At 39.4% G+C, this 16,236-nt stretch overlaps 1 protein-coding gene across 1 annotated transcript in view; it reads left to right on the top strand.

The window, feature by feature from the left end:
• TEC (tec protein tyrosine kinase) overlaps positions 1-14,702 on the top strand; it is a 43,021-nt gene extending 28,319 nt beyond the window's left edge. Inside the window, exons 3-18 of the mRNA XM_030947470.1 lie at positions 1,091-1,192; positions 2,224-2,305; positions 3,840-3,968; positions 5,342-5,382; positions 5,853-6,031; positions 6,970-7,035; positions 8,760-8,814; positions 8,978-9,057; positions 9,594-9,727; positions 10,524-10,598; positions 11,297-11,468; positions 11,631-11,847; positions 12,383-12,447; positions 13,361-13,479; positions 13,823-13,980; positions 14,625-14,702. Coding sequence (XP_030803330.1) covers positions 1,091-1,192; positions 2,224-2,305; positions 3,840-3,968; positions 5,342-5,382; positions 5,853-6,031; positions 6,970-7,035; positions 8,760-8,814; positions 8,978-9,057; positions 9,594-9,727; positions 10,524-10,598; positions 11,297-11,468; positions 11,631-11,847; positions 12,383-12,447; positions 13,361-13,479; positions 13,823-13,980; positions 14,625-14,702 — 1,752 coding nt within the window. The remainder of the gene's footprint in view (positions 1-1,090; positions 1,193-2,223; positions 2,306-3,839; positions 3,969-5,341; positions 5,383-5,852; positions 6,032-6,969; positions 7,036-8,759; positions 8,815-8,977; positions 9,058-9,593; positions 9,728-10,523; positions 10,599-11,296; positions 11,469-11,630; positions 11,848-12,382; positions 12,448-13,360; positions 13,480-13,822; positions 13,981-14,624) is intronic.
• Positions 14,703-16,236: the final 1,534 nt, after the last annotated feature.

Genomic DNA, 16,236 nt, shown 5'->3' with positions numbered 1-16,236 from the left:
GTTTTCAGTTGCTTGTGATTGTACCAGACTTCTGCTATTTGGGCTAAAATTTCCATCCCCAGGAGAGGAGCTGAGTAAGGATTAGCATATCTCAAAGAATTCAGTAATTGCTAATTATTTCCACATTGTGTGAACAGTGTCAGTCTTTCAAAAGATGTACTCTGGACTGGATGTTCTGGATGTGCTTGGCAAATCAATTTTTTTGATGTGTATTAATTCAGTACCAGCCATGAGCTGCTACTGCTATTTTTTTGTTCTGCATTCCTGTAGAAATTTCCTCTCCTTTTAGAGATTTGGTTGTCCCAAAAGTGAGAGGTGGCACTATACAGTCTTTCTGTGGATTTCAGTGTAGACTAAAGCCCAGTACACCTTCCTCTCATTATCAGCTCTTCTTCCAAGAGGCTGCCTCTCCAGAGTGTTGAGCTACACTGTCATTCCATGCACTGTGCAGCACCTGCTGAGCACCTGTGCCTTCTTTAAAATGCTCATAATTATCAGTGTAGGTGACTAAATCTCAGATTTAGTCTATGCTTTTGACTTTGCTTCTCTGGACTTCTGCTAGCCTTGTTCAATACACACCCCACTTTGGTCTAGGTTGCACCTGTATCTCCTGCCTTCTGTCTCATCAGGGACTTGTGTTGCCTGTGTAGCAACAAATCCAAATTTCTCTGGAACCTTAGTGGAACACAGCAGAAGCCTCCAAATGGTGGGAGCACTTCAGCAACAGAACAAGGAAGCAGATCAGATGAGATGATACCAGTTTTAATCATAAACTCAGCAAGGGGGAAGCACTTCTTTTTTCTGAAGTTATTTTTTGTAAAGAGTATATTAAGCCTACAATCACATCTGATTGGAAACTTTCTATATAAAGAATTGGTACTTTTCACTAGCAAATTTACTGTACTCAGTGCATTTTCACAAGTGCAGATCTTTATACTCTCAGTTTTCAGACAACTTCTCCAGTTAAAGTCACATAAAGTGAAATCACTATTATAAGTGGGAAAGAAATCAAGATGTCTCTGCTGAAAAAAAAGATAATTAGATAAATTGGTTCTCTTTTAACAAATGTTTTCTTTCTTTTCCCTTTTAGAAAAAGTACAGAAAAGGATCTGTGGATATTTCAAGGATTAAATGTGTAGAAGTTGTAAAAAATGATGGTATTATTCCATGTCAAAATAAATATCCTTTTCAGGTATGTTTTCTAAATATAAAATACATAAATTAAAGTGCTGTTTTCAACAACACCAAGTCATTTGGACATAACCAATTTAATCTAAAATTACTGTCAATTCCAAGTACTGAGCCCATTCTCGGTCTCTTTTGGGCTGGCGGGAGGTAATTCAGGATCAGTGGTTAAAACACATCCCCTGCAAGGGGGATCTGCTGCCCTTGCAGTCCCTTCCCTTGGGAATTGGGCCACAGACACTTGGTTGTTTTCTTTTCCTCACCCTCTCAGCTTGAATTTTGACTGGAAACTGCCTTGCCCTGTTCTTCTGCTGGAACAAGAGAGCTGACAGCCCAATTTACCAGTCTTCATTCTTTCACATTAAATTAAATCTAATTGCCATGAAATGATATAGGAATAAGAAAATCAGAATAGAAGTGGTTGCTTTTTTCCTTTTCCCTGTTTCATTGTTAATTGAATGGAAATGAAAACAGAAAACAAAGTGCTTAGAGGGGAAAAAGAAAAATATGTGTGTTGGATGCTTACTATTCCCTCCTTTCTATAGAGGAAATGGTTGGAGTAAGGAGGAATTCCACTGCTGGAGAGGGGCAGCAGTGACTCTGATCCATTTTTTCCACAGCACTACTCTTTTTCTGCCAATACAAGCAGTGGAGAAATAAAAAAGAGTCACTCCAGAGCAATACTGAATCAGATGGGAGAATGTCTGATTGCAAAGTAGCTTTCATTCATTAAATGGAACTGTGTTCCACTGTTTTAGAAAAAACACAGTGAAGAATGAACAAAGCAAAGTGTGAAGCAAGCATTTTAAGGAATGCTTACAAGATAATATACCATTACAAAATTCTTCCTAATTCTCCTGAAAACATCGTATCAGAATAATTACACCTTAATAATCTTTCCCAGTTTCTGCATTTTGTGCCTGAATACACTAATTTTGCCAAATGTAACAGTTATTTGTCTTACTCTGTTTCTTTAGGAAGAAATGAATTAACATTATGAGGTGAATGTATGTTGATTATTTCTTTTCTCCCCTCCAGGTTGTATATGATGCTAACACACTTTATATTTTTGCACCGAGTGCACAAAGCCGGGATCAGTGGGTGAGGAACCTGAAAGAAGGTAATGGGAACTGCTTGTACTTAAACCCTAACATAGGCAGATGGCTTTGCTTGAGCTGTCTGCATGGATTGGACTTAACTTGGTGCTGTGTTTTGGATTTGTGGCCAAAACAGTGTTAAAAACTTGCCAGTGTTGTGGTTGCTGCTGAGCAGTGCTTGCACAGCATGGAGGATTTGCCTTTTTCCTCCTTTTTCCTCCTCTGCCCCCACAGATGGGGGTGGACAAGAGGCTGGGAGGTGACACAGCCAGGACAGCAGGCCTGGTCTGACCAAACGGATATTCCATATAAAACTGAGCTCAGCAATAAAAACTGGGGTAGAGGAGGTCAGGGATTAGGGTTTTCCCTTCCCTATTGGCTGCTGCACAGGGGCTGGCTGGGCTCTGGTTGGCTTGTGGAAGATGGTGAGTGATTTACTTTACATTACTTCTGGGGTCTTTTTTTCTCTCTTCTGGTTATTAAACTGTGTTTATCTCAAGCCAAGTTTTTATCTATTGTTCTTTCTATTCGTTCCCCCATCCCACTGAGTTGTGGGAGCGGGTGAGGGCCTCCATGGGTGCTTAGCTGCTGGCTACATCAGCCCACAACAAATTACAAAAATGAAATGGTAGAGCTTCTGCTGCTTATATCTACCAATTTTAATTTTTATTGGGCCTGCTCATCACTTGCATACACAGGGTGTGGTAACAGGTACTGAGAGCCTCAAATGCTCAAGCTGATCTAGTTTGATTTTGTGAAGTGCAGCTGCAATCAGAATTTGACTCTGCTTTTGCACAATGAGTTAAAAAGTTTATCCAAGCTAGCTGATGGCATCACTGGAAAGTTTTGTTTGGATGTAGCTAGACAACACTGTGGGCCTTAAGCTGATGAAAAATGATAGGAGGTTTCTCTGCTGAGATGTGATTAGATAGTTGCTTTCACAGTGAGTAAAGATGTTTTTTTAAATTTGCCTCTTAATGCCCTCTCTCACCATCAGGTGCTCACATTAATTACAGGTGGTCTGCAAATTAATAAGAAATTATTTCTGGGCTGGGGTCAGAGGGCAAGGAGTGACCTCTGAAACTCAGCAAGCCCATAGCATGGGGTAAGCAGCCTTCCAGGCCAAAATGATGAATTGTGCCATGGAATAGAGATAAATATCAGCTCTCTTTCCCTCCAGAACACTGTTTGTAGATGAATTTGAGTCACTTGCAACAGCAACAAAGGAGGAGGCAGAGCTCCCAAAGCCTACAGAGCTGCCTGACTGATCCCAGTGGTGCGGGGTCTCCTTTCACTGATGCACCAAACCCCTGCTAGGATGGTTGGTGTAAGGGGGGAGTATGGCATACCCTTCTGGAATAAAGTTACCACCTTAAACATATCCTCTGTGATTGTTTTATCACCTCCATGTAAACTTGCAAGAAGAGAAGCCGTGCTAAAGTAAGGGCAAGCAAAGATTAAGCCTCATGTTAAAGATATTGTAATATGTATTAAAAATTACCCTCTTGCAGACTTTGTTTTTGTATCTTTCAATATATGCTCTTTTTCTTCTTGTAGAAATAAAGAACAACAGCAATATAATGGTAAAATATCATCCTAAATTCTGGACAGAGGGAATTTATCAATGCTGTAGGCAGACAGAAAAATTAGCACCTGGCTGTGAAAAATATAGTCTTTTTGAAAACAGTAAGTACACACATTTTCTTATGAAGTTCTTCTGGCATATTTTTCTGCATTTTTATGTGATTCTGTCATCACACCTGAGTGCCCTGGGTATTAGGCAAATTTATATAGCAGAGTCAAAAAGTAAGACAAAAATAATTACCAAGCATTCTGTAAAAAATAGAAAAGCCAGCAAAATGTCCTTGCAAAAAAGAAAAAAAAAAATTTAGATAAATCTGAAAGGAATTATTGAAGTTGCTGAATTTCATTTGTTTTTTTTTCTCCCATTTGAAACTTGTTTGACCAAGTGTTTACCTTAGACTGAGGATAAAACCTTATGGTAAAAAGATTCAGCTACAAATCTTGCCAGCTGTTCAGTTACTTATTTAAACCTCTGCATAGCCATGTGAAAGAATAATAACTGCATTGCATTCAGTGTTCCTACACCAAGCTAAAATGATACAAGAAGATTTAATATATTTAAAGACACTGGACTGAATTTCCTCAGAAGTTTGTAAATGCCCCTGTGCTGAACCTGGATGAGCTGTGACTTTTTCCATCCTCCAGATTGCAGGTTCTGCTGATTCAGCAGTGGATGCTGTAGTGTGTGCTGCTGTGGCACTGCAATATTGTCCAACAAAGGAGCTAGTAATTATTCAGTCCTTGATTTAAGGAAAGTTCTGTTGTAGGGAAAGAAATGGAGCCATTTCTTATCTCCCAGTTAAATCCGTGGCACCCAGTGATTTCTTATGTCTGCACAGGCAGTCAGGGGGACCTGGGGATTTCTTAGCATTAGATGACTTGCAGAATAAACAGGGCCTCATGGCTGATCTGATTCAGCAAAGTGAAAAGCATGACCTATAGCTCAATGTTTTAAATGCATGAAGAAAGCATTGCAGGGGGAAAAAAATTTGGATCTGAGATATGTAATAGGAAAATACCTACAACTGTTATGCATTATTTAGCAAGGCAGGGGTCAGGAGCTTATGTATTTTAAAAGGGCAGATATTAATACTAACAGACTTAGGTCATCATGCTGACAAGAACACAGCTTCATTTTCCTATGCCTTTTTCATCTCTAGCCCTTTTTTATTTCTCATAAATTTTTGCATCTGAGGACTTAAGAGTTCTCTGTGGCATGCTCTGGTGTGGCATAGATGTTGCCAAATCTGTGGTCAGTGTAACCTGCTGGCTGATTTAGGATGTTTTTGCAAGAGTATTTAATCACTTTTCCTATAGCTTAAATGGAGTTGTCTTTGCTTTCTGAATATCTAAGGCATACTGAAGGCTTGTTAAGATATTCAAGCCCTGAATTTCTGAATCTGAAATTTAAACCTTTTATTTAATTTTATAATTTATAGCTAATGAATAAATCCTCGCCTGTGCTTTGTTTCTAGATGTAATGAGATTGTCCTCTTCGATGCCAGAAAAAAGTGCGGTAGGTAGAATCTTTAAAATATTGAATAGATAATTACTGCTTTTGAAAAGGTGCTTACATTTCTCAAAATGCTTGCTGTATCCTGGAGCAAAGGTCTATTTCTGGATGCATCAATTGGCAACATGCTCTATCTCAGGGTGAAAAAAATCCTACTGAAATTTAGCTGCATCTGTTAGCTGTGTCTGTACTGCTGGTGGAAGAGGTGGGCAAAAAGCAAATGCCAGCCAGCTTTGCTCTGTACTGGCAGCTGCAGGGCTGCAGCACAAACCAGCCCCATGGGTGGCACCTGCATGGTTTGCCTCCCCAGCCCCAGCTGCCCCCCAGGCCATCACAGGCCTAGCCCAGCTTTTGCCTCTGGGATGCACTGGTGGGATGGTAAGGGTGAATGGGGCGGGAAGAGGGAGCAGCGTGGGATGATAATGATAATTTATAATGGTGATGATAATTTAATGATATTGTGTTGTTTTCAGAGAAGGCCTCCACCACCTGTTCCTCCAGTTGAAGAAAATGGGAATGAGGAGGAGATAGTGGTAGCAATGTATGACTTTGAACCTACAGAACACCATGATTTAAGATTAGAGAAAGGTGAAGAATATACAGTGATTGAGAAGAATGACATTCATTGGTGGAAGGCGAGAGACAAATATGGGTAAAAACGAGTTCCTTATGTTTTGTTATAAAGTTCATAAATCTATTTTCATATTATAGATGTTTATATTTACTATGTATCAACAAATAACTGCATTAGACTCTACATTAGGCCCAAGCTCTGAAATCTCATCCATGTATTCTAATGCAGAAACCAATTTTTAAAAGGGCAGTACTCAATAGATAGATTGTGGGACCCAAGTGCAAAGACAGTTGCAGAACTGGAAGCCTTTCCAATCCTGTCTACTTTCCAATTTTATAGTTCCCCAATTAAAGCACCAGCCAGCCTTTAAATCCTCACTAGACTGGTAAAGTAATCCCACTTCCCTGGGGAACATCTCATTAGGGAGCAATATGTTTAACATTTATCTCAGCAGGCTCTAACTTCCAGACTTGAGTAATCATCATTTTACTTAATAACTGGATCATTAGGGACAATCTTTGACTAAGTTGAGAGAGAATTGCAGTGAGATACTGTAATGACTACAGCTTCACATTCCCTGTATTAGAATTTTCCCTGCGGTTTCAAAGATGAAAGTTTTCATATTTCAATATTTATCAGGTTCCTGTTGCCATATGTTATGGATAATTGTGAGTTATCAGGTTGTGCCAGGCTCCACACATATTTCCCCTGACTGACTGGGACTTCTGAGTGCAGAAGAGTGACAGAGCAGCAGAGAGTTTCTCACTTGCCTTCATCCTTTCTGCTGGTTTTCTTGGACACTTCAGCTGCCTATGACACTTTTCTAGGGGTGCTGAAAGTTAATGTGGAAATGCTGATGCAGAAAATTAGTTTCTGAATAATCAGTAGTAGAGTGGGTGGGTCAGTAATTAATAAATTACATTGAGAGCTCTGGTATTAGCAGAATGAAACAACTATCTTCTAGGCATGCAATTTTACATGTTTTCACTCAGCTGATATATTCTATATTTTTTTAGAAAACAAGGATATATTCCAAGCAACTATGTAACAGGAAAGAAGTCCAACAACCTTGATCAATATGAGTAAGTGAATGCTTGAATTAAAATCTGGAGTATCATGAAATGAAACTTATGCTTCAAGAATGACAATGTATTTTTAGCATTTTGAAAGCAACAGTTGGTAGCACCTAGAGGTTAAACTTAAACAACTGAAATAGGCATATATTTTTTCAGATTCTCCTCATTGATTTTGTTGGGATTTATAATGTAGAGTCAAGTCAGCGAGGCAGCCATCAGCCTGTGGTATTTAGGCTATCATGGTTAAAGCAAAATTCCCCTCTTAATTCTCTGGTAGACAAAGGGAAACTTTGAAGGAAATTTACCCATTTTAAGTGTGCTAAATATTGTTTTAATAGTAAAGTGACATGTCTGTCCAAAGTTTGTAGCAGTGAACAGTAGAGGAGAAAACAGTGGAAGTCACTCCAAATAAACATAAAAGATTGGATATTTTTGAAGCTCTAGTTTTCAAGAAAATATGCAATTCAATGCATTTCAGATTTCAATGTAACTTAACAGCTATAAATGTCTAGCTTTTTTTTTTTTAATCCTTTTTCCAGTTTATGTTTAATTAGGGAGTACTTATTTAAGAACATCTGAGTAAAATTTAACATGATAGTCTCCAAACCTGTTCTTGATGCTCAGACATCATTATAGGATAAACTGCTATGTCTGAGAATTTAGGACATACTTCATGTGATAAAATGGAGCTGTAAGAAAATAATAAACAAAACCAAATTTCAAAGTTACATTAGCAGCTCCAAAACTTTACACTCGGCTACATATGGCTCCTACTTGCCATGTTTTGACAGAAGACAGAATTTCATCTGGGATTTTGCCCTTAGCTTGACTAGAGGGAATTCTTTGTTGCTTTCTCATCTTAGGAACTCTTGCTAAGAGCTGTGCTCAGCTCTGGGCTGGGCTGCAGGGCTGGCAGAAAGGGAAGGAAGGAACTGCCTTATCTGGTCCAGCCACTTTGTGCTTTTACCACCTTAGGGCCAAAATTCTGAGTCTCTGTGCAGTCCAGGGAGCCTTACTCCAGGTCATGTACCAACTGCAAGAAACCACTGTCTCTTGAGCAGGCACAATCTGATTAAAGGCTGCTGTGCCACTTCCCTACTTCGTTACAGAAATAACAGCACAGCTCAAAACAACTGCACCACACCATTTGCAAACTGCCTGGTTTTCCTTCTTTTGTTATTCTCTGTGACTGCCTGACATGCTGGTGTTTCTGTAGCTGCTTTAACCTGCCCGTGCAGCACAGAGCTCAGAGATGTGCAGCCATGGCACTTAATTCAGAGTTTCAGCTTCCCCTGTGCTAGGTGGGTTGTCCCTGGGAGCCCAGAGGTGTGGGGGTACTGAATGGCAGAGCAGTCTGGCAGCAGCTCCACGGGTGGTTTGACTGGTGTGCAGGCAGCTGCTTCCCAGGGCTGCCAGCCTTCCCCTTGGGCTGCTCTTCACAGCAACTGCTGCCATCAGCCTAGATGTGTTTGACAAGTGCTTTTTCCAAAAACTTACATCAGTTCCCTGAGTTTACTGGGCTTTTGTGGGATGGATTTGTTTCAGGGCTTTTTTATGGGACAACTGCAGAGTGTAGTAGAAACTTATTTTTGCATGTTATCAAAGGTTCAATTCTTGATCTTCATTTATCATAAAATTATTTAATCTTCAGCTTCATAATACTTTGCTTAAAGCATTTTAGGTAAATCATGCACCTTGGGGAAGTTTTATTTACTGATGTTGTGTTACAGGTGGTACAGCCGAAACCTGAACAGAAGCAAGGCAGAGCAGCTCCTCAGAAATGAGGTGAGCAAATCAGCCTGGCAGTATCAGCTGTGAAATTCACTTTAAATAGCTTCTTTAGTTAAAGCAGAGGCTTATTTTGGCAAGTGCATATCCTGGAACCAAGTGAAAGAATCACCTAACTTAAAACCAGTTGCTCAAAACTGTCAATGTGCTTGTGTTTTAGGATAAAGAAGGTGGTTTTGTGGTGAGAGACTCCAGTCAGCCTGGCCTGTATACTGTTTCCCTTTACACAAAATTTGGAGGGTGAGTTTCTGTGGCTTCTCTGCACACCTTGTCTCATCTGAATCTGTTTGTATCTGTGTCCAAATTCATTGGCTGGGGGAAAGCCAGGAGAAGGCTCAATAAAGGAACAAGGGCTGCTGTGATAGAAAAGACAGGTGACTAAAATGAACTTCTCAACTCCATGGTTAGCTCCCATTTGGTTTAATCCAGCATAGACCTTAACCCCCAACCACAGGAGGAGGTTTTGCTCTCCCACCCATTTGGTCTCTTCTCTCCTGCCAGCCTGCATTCGTGTCTGCATGTGTGAGCTGGTCTGGTGAGCTCACTGGGCTGAAAATTAACCTTTTCTGGGTTAATCTTCAACTTGGTTTGAGCAATGAAATGAAGGCAAGTTTCCAGTGCTTAGGATATTTGATATTCAAGCTGTTCCCAAAGCGTGTGGTGCTCTGTAGCCGTGGTCCTTTCAGTTTACTTTTCCTTGTCAATGTGCTCCTCTTCAAATATTCACCACAAAGGACATGATATTATTACTAATTGTTATTGTAATTTTTTTCCAGGGAAGGTTCATCAGGAATAAGACACTATCATATAAAAGAAACAGTGACGTCACCAAAACAGTACTACCTCGCAGAAAAACATCTCTTTAACTCCATTCCAGAAATAATTGAATATCACAGCCATAATGCAGCAGGTAGATGGATTGGATTCTTTCTATCACTCAAGGTTGATTTGTAAAGGAGCTTGAGACATTTTATTGTTTTAATGAAATTTTGGGGGGTTTTGTGGATCCTTCCTTTCTAGGGAAGCCATGAAACACTGCAGCTTCACATTATTTACAGTAATTTGAAAGGTTTTGTGTATATATGTATATGGTGTATAAAATGTTACTGCCCCAGAGTAACAGAAGAATAGTTGTATCAAGTCAGGAAAAATTGTCCCCTTAGCTCCACGTTGTGCTTCTTTCAGCTGCCTGTAACCCACAGTAGATGGATAGGGATAGTACTTTACCAGAACACTCTTCAGGCCCTACCTTTTTACCTGCTGGTCACTGCCACTTGAAATAATCTAACCTTCCCATACAGCAAACAGTTGAGGAGAACAATAATATGTTGTTTAGAAAATCCCTACTCCAGATCCATAGCTGATGGCTGATGCTGGTCTCTGCCCTCTGTATGATGGAATGGGGAGAGGGTAGGAATTGGGTTCAAGGCACAGATATTAATACTTCTTTTTTCCAAGTCTGGTCTGTGCATAAATCTCACTCAAGAGCTATAATTTCCAGATCTTTACATCAAACTCAGACGGCTCAGCATTTCCTGATGACGTTCTGGAAAACACACCCCAAAAACATACTCCCGCTTTTCAGTTATTATAACTGTTTTTTCTACATATTCTTAATTGGAGTCTGCAGTGAACAAGAGGCTGAGTTGCTGCCTGGTGCTGTTTCAGAAGTAAACTGTGTCTCTTGAATTGTCATTGAACCTCAGGTCTCGTTACCAGGCTGCGTTACCCGGTGACTCCAAAGAGGACGACAGCACCCACAACGGCAGGATTCAGCTATGGTGATTGCCTGTTATCTTCATCTGCACTTATTCTAATGATTTTATGTATGCTGAGATGCTGCAATACTTTCTAAAAGTTTTGGAAAGATCTGATTCTGTGCTGTGATTGGCTATATGAACTTACACTGGTCCAAGCTGTACTTTCAAGACCCTTGCACAGAGTATCAGCATGCAGAGGCACCATGTGCCACTGGTGCTCCAGGGGAATTTGGTCTTTTCCTCCATGCTTTCTGCCATGAATATCTTGAGCTCTGCCAGAGAGCTGTACTTTTGGTTCCTTCATTAGTCTCCAGACTTCTGACTCAAACTTGACCCTTTGATCTTTGTTGAGAGGTTACTGTTTTAAAATATAAATTTAGAATGGCCATTTTTCAAGTGTGGTTATGTGAGCAACTTCTTTACGTTGGCAAAACTTTGTGGTGGCATTTTGTTGAATTCAAATCTGATAGTATCAGTATGTAATTACTGGCCTTAGGAAAGTTTGAATTTTGACTTCTGTGTTAGTCAAGAGCTGCTTAAAGGTCATGTCGACCTAAAAGTTTGTTTTGTGATATACAGAAGTATTCAATTTTCAAGTTAATTCTCAGACATTTTCTACGTAAATTCCTTAATTTGCTACTATTCCAGTTTCTCTTTCCTCTTCCTTATCCTCTACCAGCTCAGTAGGTTCCTTAACTGTTTGTTAACTGGTTTTACAGAGAAGTGGGAGATCAACCCCTCAGAACTGACCTTCATGAGGGAGCTGGGGAGCGGTCTGTTCGGCGTGGTGCGCCTCGGGAAGTGGAGGGCGCAGTACAAAGTGGCCATCAAGGCAATTCGGGAAGGTGCCATGTATGAAGAGGACTTCATTGAAGAAGCTAAAGTAATGATGTGAGTTGTGTGCTTGGCACTTTGATTTCCAGTCCTAGGCCTCTGATGCTCTATACTGATTATAAATAAACTCTGGGGGAGGTGGTATTTCTGCAGTTTTGTGTGCTGGAGAACTAGCACTGGGTGGAGGAAGTAATAACGCCATGATCTCAATCTTTTCAGGAAGCTAACACATCCTAAACTAGTTCAGCTGTATGGTGTGTGCACACAGCAGAGGCCCATTTACATTGTGACAGAGTTCATGGAGCATGGCTGCCTTCTCAACTACCTGAGACAAAAACGGGGAGTTTTGAGTAAAGACACTCTGCTTACTATGTGCCAGGATGTATGTGAGGGAATGGAGTATCTGGAGAGGAACAGCTTTATCCACAGAGACCTGGTAACATCCCATAAGGCAATACAGTCCTCTTTGAAATTTTTATTTTTGAATGTACCTATTCCTTTTTGACATGGTCTGTTGGTTTACAACTGCTTCTGTTCTTGCAGAAAATTGAGTGGATGAAGTTGGCTCTTTATGGTCTAGTCAAGTCTATAAAACTGCTCTGTACAAAAAATCATGAGAGATTTTTCTCTCCCAAGAAAATGGAATAAAATCTCTCTGAAATATTTATAAATAGTAGCAATTTGTGCTGATATAACAGCCTATCTCTTTTCTGTATTGGTGCCATTTTCATGACACATTAATCCCTTGAGGTGATAATTTTTTCCTGTTTATCTTTTACACAATAGTGTAGTTGTGAAAATGGTGCTATCAAGAGGAGATGCACATGTACTTTTTATAATGAGAATACACCACTGAACGCGGTAAATGGCTTAGCTTGCTAAGCAATGAATACAAAGACATGATTAGATTGCTGTAATTTGTCTGCAAGAGACTCCAAGTTTTCATCCAGCTCTAACCATTCCCATTGCAGGCTGCCAGGAACTGCTTGGTGAGTGACTCAGGAGTGGTCAAAGTCTCGGATTTTGGAATGACAAGGTATGCGTGAGTGTGCAAATGCACTTATGGAGATTTGGGAAAATTCACCTAAGCCTTGTACTTAGCCCAAAGGCAACACAGACCAAGCAAAATTGCATACTAAAATGATCTTTTTTGACCTCTTCTTTTTGGTTTTTTGGGGTTTGTTTTGCCTTTTTCTTTTTAGTTCTCTTGCTGGTTCTGTGTTGATTTCCTTACTCATTTAAAAAAAGACAGCGTTTGTGTTTCAGAGAGCAGAGCTGCTGCAATGATAATAGTTAAACTGTGTTTTGGTAAATAGATGCTAGTAAGAGGCTGTTCAGTGAGTTTGGGATTCTCTTGGGATAGATGTTTCAGAGTTGTGCTGGCTAAAGGGCTGGGAGATGCTGAGATCTGGAGGTGGGTTAATTTCCTGCCATTGTTAGTGCCTGTGTGGGTGATGTGTTGGTGAGGCAGTGGTGGGAACAGCTCTTCCAAGAAAGGTGTTAAAGCACAGTGGTTTGACTGTTGCCACATCACTGTGTTGCTAAGTTTCTATGTCCCCTGACAACTGAACTCAGACTGGCTGGTGAAAAACAGAACATGAAATTTCTGCTTTTCCCTCATTTTCTCTCATAATACAGGCATTTAACTAGCAGTTGGCCTACACCTGTGTTGTATAGCTAATAAATCACAAGAAAGGACTCTGGGGTAATATAAAAAATGAACCAGAGTCGTGGCTGAAGCAGTAGTACTGCCCCAGGGAAGCTATTTTTATCTTGTGATGCTAATGTCCATGGCCATTAGGTGGCAATATGAGCTTCTAATACTCCAATCCAAAGCTAAATTAAAATTTGCAGGTTTGGAGACTGACAGAAGGATATCAGGATATCATGTCTCTCTCTTTTTTTTTCCTTTTTTTTTTTTTTTTTGTGTGTGTGTGTGTTTTTTTAAGGTATGTCCTTGATGACCAATACACAAGTTCTTCAGGGGCTAAATTTCCTGTGAAATGGTGTCCCCCAGAAGTCTTTAATTACAGCCGATTCAGCAGCAAGTCAGACGTCTGGTCATTTGGTAAGATATTCATCATGGAAAGAAGATGTATTTTTTATATTTTATCAGTAGCAGTTAAGCTCTGGTTATTGGGAAGGATTCAGATATCTGAGAAGAAGCTCAGAGAAAACATTTGCCGTGGTTTTATTAGTGATAAAGTTCCACAGACACATTTAATTCTGTTATTCATTAAAACCCATGCTACTAGAATAACACATTTTCAGTGATGACACATGTGAAAAGTGTCTAGAATATGGATCTCAAACTATTTATCTATCAGAAAGCCTGAGTCCAAGGCTCAAAATAAACACATATGTTTAATGAAGACATATGTTTAAGAAGTTACTTTTTTTTTTTCCCCCAGGTGTTTTAATGTGGGAAGTATATACAGAAGGAAAAATGCCCTTTGAAAAAAGCTCCAACTATGAAGTGGTAACAATGGTTAGCCAAGGACATCGCTTGTATCGGCCCAAACTGGCCTGTAAGCAGATGTATGAAATGATGATGATGTGCTGGCAGGAGGTATATCTTTATATCTTAATTTTTTTTTTGTCTTTGAATTGAAATAAAGGTTGATCTAGAAACAGTAGTTATCTTCTCTAGGGCAGCATTCTGAGTGCATCCAGGTCTCAGCTATTCATGTGCAACTGAACTAGAGCTCTGATAAGTTAAAACATTGAAGAAATTTCTATGAAATGAATGAACTGTCAGATTAAGTATGTGAAGGCATTTAGCAACAAAATTAAATCATTTCTTATTTCAGAGGTCAGAAAATAAAGCTGATATAAAGAAGGCATCAGAGAATGACACCCAAAATTCTTAGGAGCATGAACAACTTGCATAAAGAAAGATTGGAGCTGTTTATTGGGGAAGGGTGGGAATGGGGAAGAAAAATAAAAAAGGTGTAATACTATGCAAAATAATGAATTATATAAAGAGTGTAGTCCAGCAACACCTATTTATGCCTTTTTCAAAGCATAAAGAAAATTGTTGCTTACTGAGATTGTGGCACATCCCAAAATCTAGACAAGGAAATATTTTTACATTTAATACCTAATGAAATGCTAAATTCCTCACCAAAGAATGGTGATATGTCTAGTAATTTATCAAAATCAACACAGTTTTATTCATTTCTGATCACAGCTGTGCATGCTTTTTATTTTTAGAAACCAGAGGAACGCCCGACTTTTGAAGAGTTGCTTCATGCAATCATTGACATTGCAGAGGGTGAAGATGCTTTTTGAAAAAAGGCAACAGCAGCACAAGCAGAGAAAATAAGGCACTTCCCAGAGATATGTGCCTTCCTAGTTTCTTTTTAAGAACTTGATCCTGTAAGCTGTTGGGTGCTGCTAAATAAACAATGTGGGGAACCTGTAATATCTGATGCACTCCAGAACAAGGAGAGTGTTCCATTATGTTGGGAAATGAGCAAAGTATCTTCAGCAATATTAGCAATCTCTGTATTTTCTCTGCAAAGTCAGCATAGCTGTCAAGTTCAGCTCTTAAAGGAGGGAGAAGATGTGGCCAGAGGCCAGGAACCTCATTTGTATTTAGTGGGTTGGGTTCATGTACATACAGTCCATGTTTCTGGGTTTCTCTTTACATGGGCAGTAGCATTAGTAGTGATTTGCATGCTTAAAAATGGAAGGTATCTATAAATGGCTTTTTACTGACACTGAAATGTTTCCAGGGATTCTCCAGAAACATTATTTTTCTTGGTTGATGGGTGTTTATCAAGACGATGAAATGCACCTCTTTCATTTGCACACAGTAAGTTGTTACCAGCTCAGTTTAGCATAACACTCTAAAAGCTGTGCTTCATGAGCCATGGTATGCCTGGAGTCATTGTAAAGTTGGTTTACCAGAGACCTCCCATGCTTAGTCTTCATGTTACTAATGAAAAATAAGTCAAGATTCAGCACAACTGGCTGTGAGTGAACCATAGTACCATGTTTTGGATTAATTATAAAATTATTTATATGCTGTATGTACTGTAAATATATAAATGGAATGCATTTATTTATATAAAGTGGGGGGGTTTGGTGTTGAAATGTTCAAGCAAAAATTTGTCCTTAATTGTCCTGCACTTAAACACACAATTCTATATGGGGGCTGTAAATGAAAGAAATTCTTGAATGTGTTTAAGATGGCTCGTGTTTCTGTCTGTTGTCTGTACATACAGTGATCTAACCTTTCTGTTCATAACAGAAGATATCATACTGCATGTGTGTGTAAATAAACTGAATGTTAACTATTGTTTGGAACAAACTAATTTGTAGCCTATAATTTACTGAACTAATTGTTCACATGAATATGGCATTATGGTAGTGCATGTATATATATGTATATATGGATATATAGATATGTACATATATAGATATATACACTTTGGTGTGTATATACACTCTCTTTTTATATATATATATATATATATATATATATATGGTAGAATGATTACATATTTAAATGAATTTGGCTGTGGAGGGATGGAATGTAAGAAAATAAAGATTGTGCAGAGGAGTTGCAGCTATACTAATCACCAAAGATTAGGAACAGGCCTGCCCTTAATAGGCCACAGCTGTGTCCAATAAGAAGAGGAGTGCTACAGAAGAGTGGGTTAGCTGGGTGAGGGGAGAGTTGGAGTATGTTGGCTGTGCTGTGCAGAGAGTTGGAGTATGTTGGCTGTGCTGTGAGGAAGAAGGAGTTAGTGCTTTGAAGAGTTGCCCATGAGAAATCACTAAGAAGGTATGGGACTTTTGTAATATGATGACAACATTT

This window comes from Camarhynchus parvulus, chromosome 4 (assembly GCF_901933205.1).
Source record: "Camarhynchus parvulus chromosome 4, STF_HiC, whole genome shotgun sequence".
NCBI classification, from domain to species: domain Eukaryota; kingdom Metazoa; phylum Chordata; class Aves; order Passeriformes; family Thraupidae; genus Camarhynchus; species Camarhynchus parvulus.
Note: the sequence above shows the minus strand (reverse complement) of the source record. Positions and strands in the feature narration are given on the sequence as shown.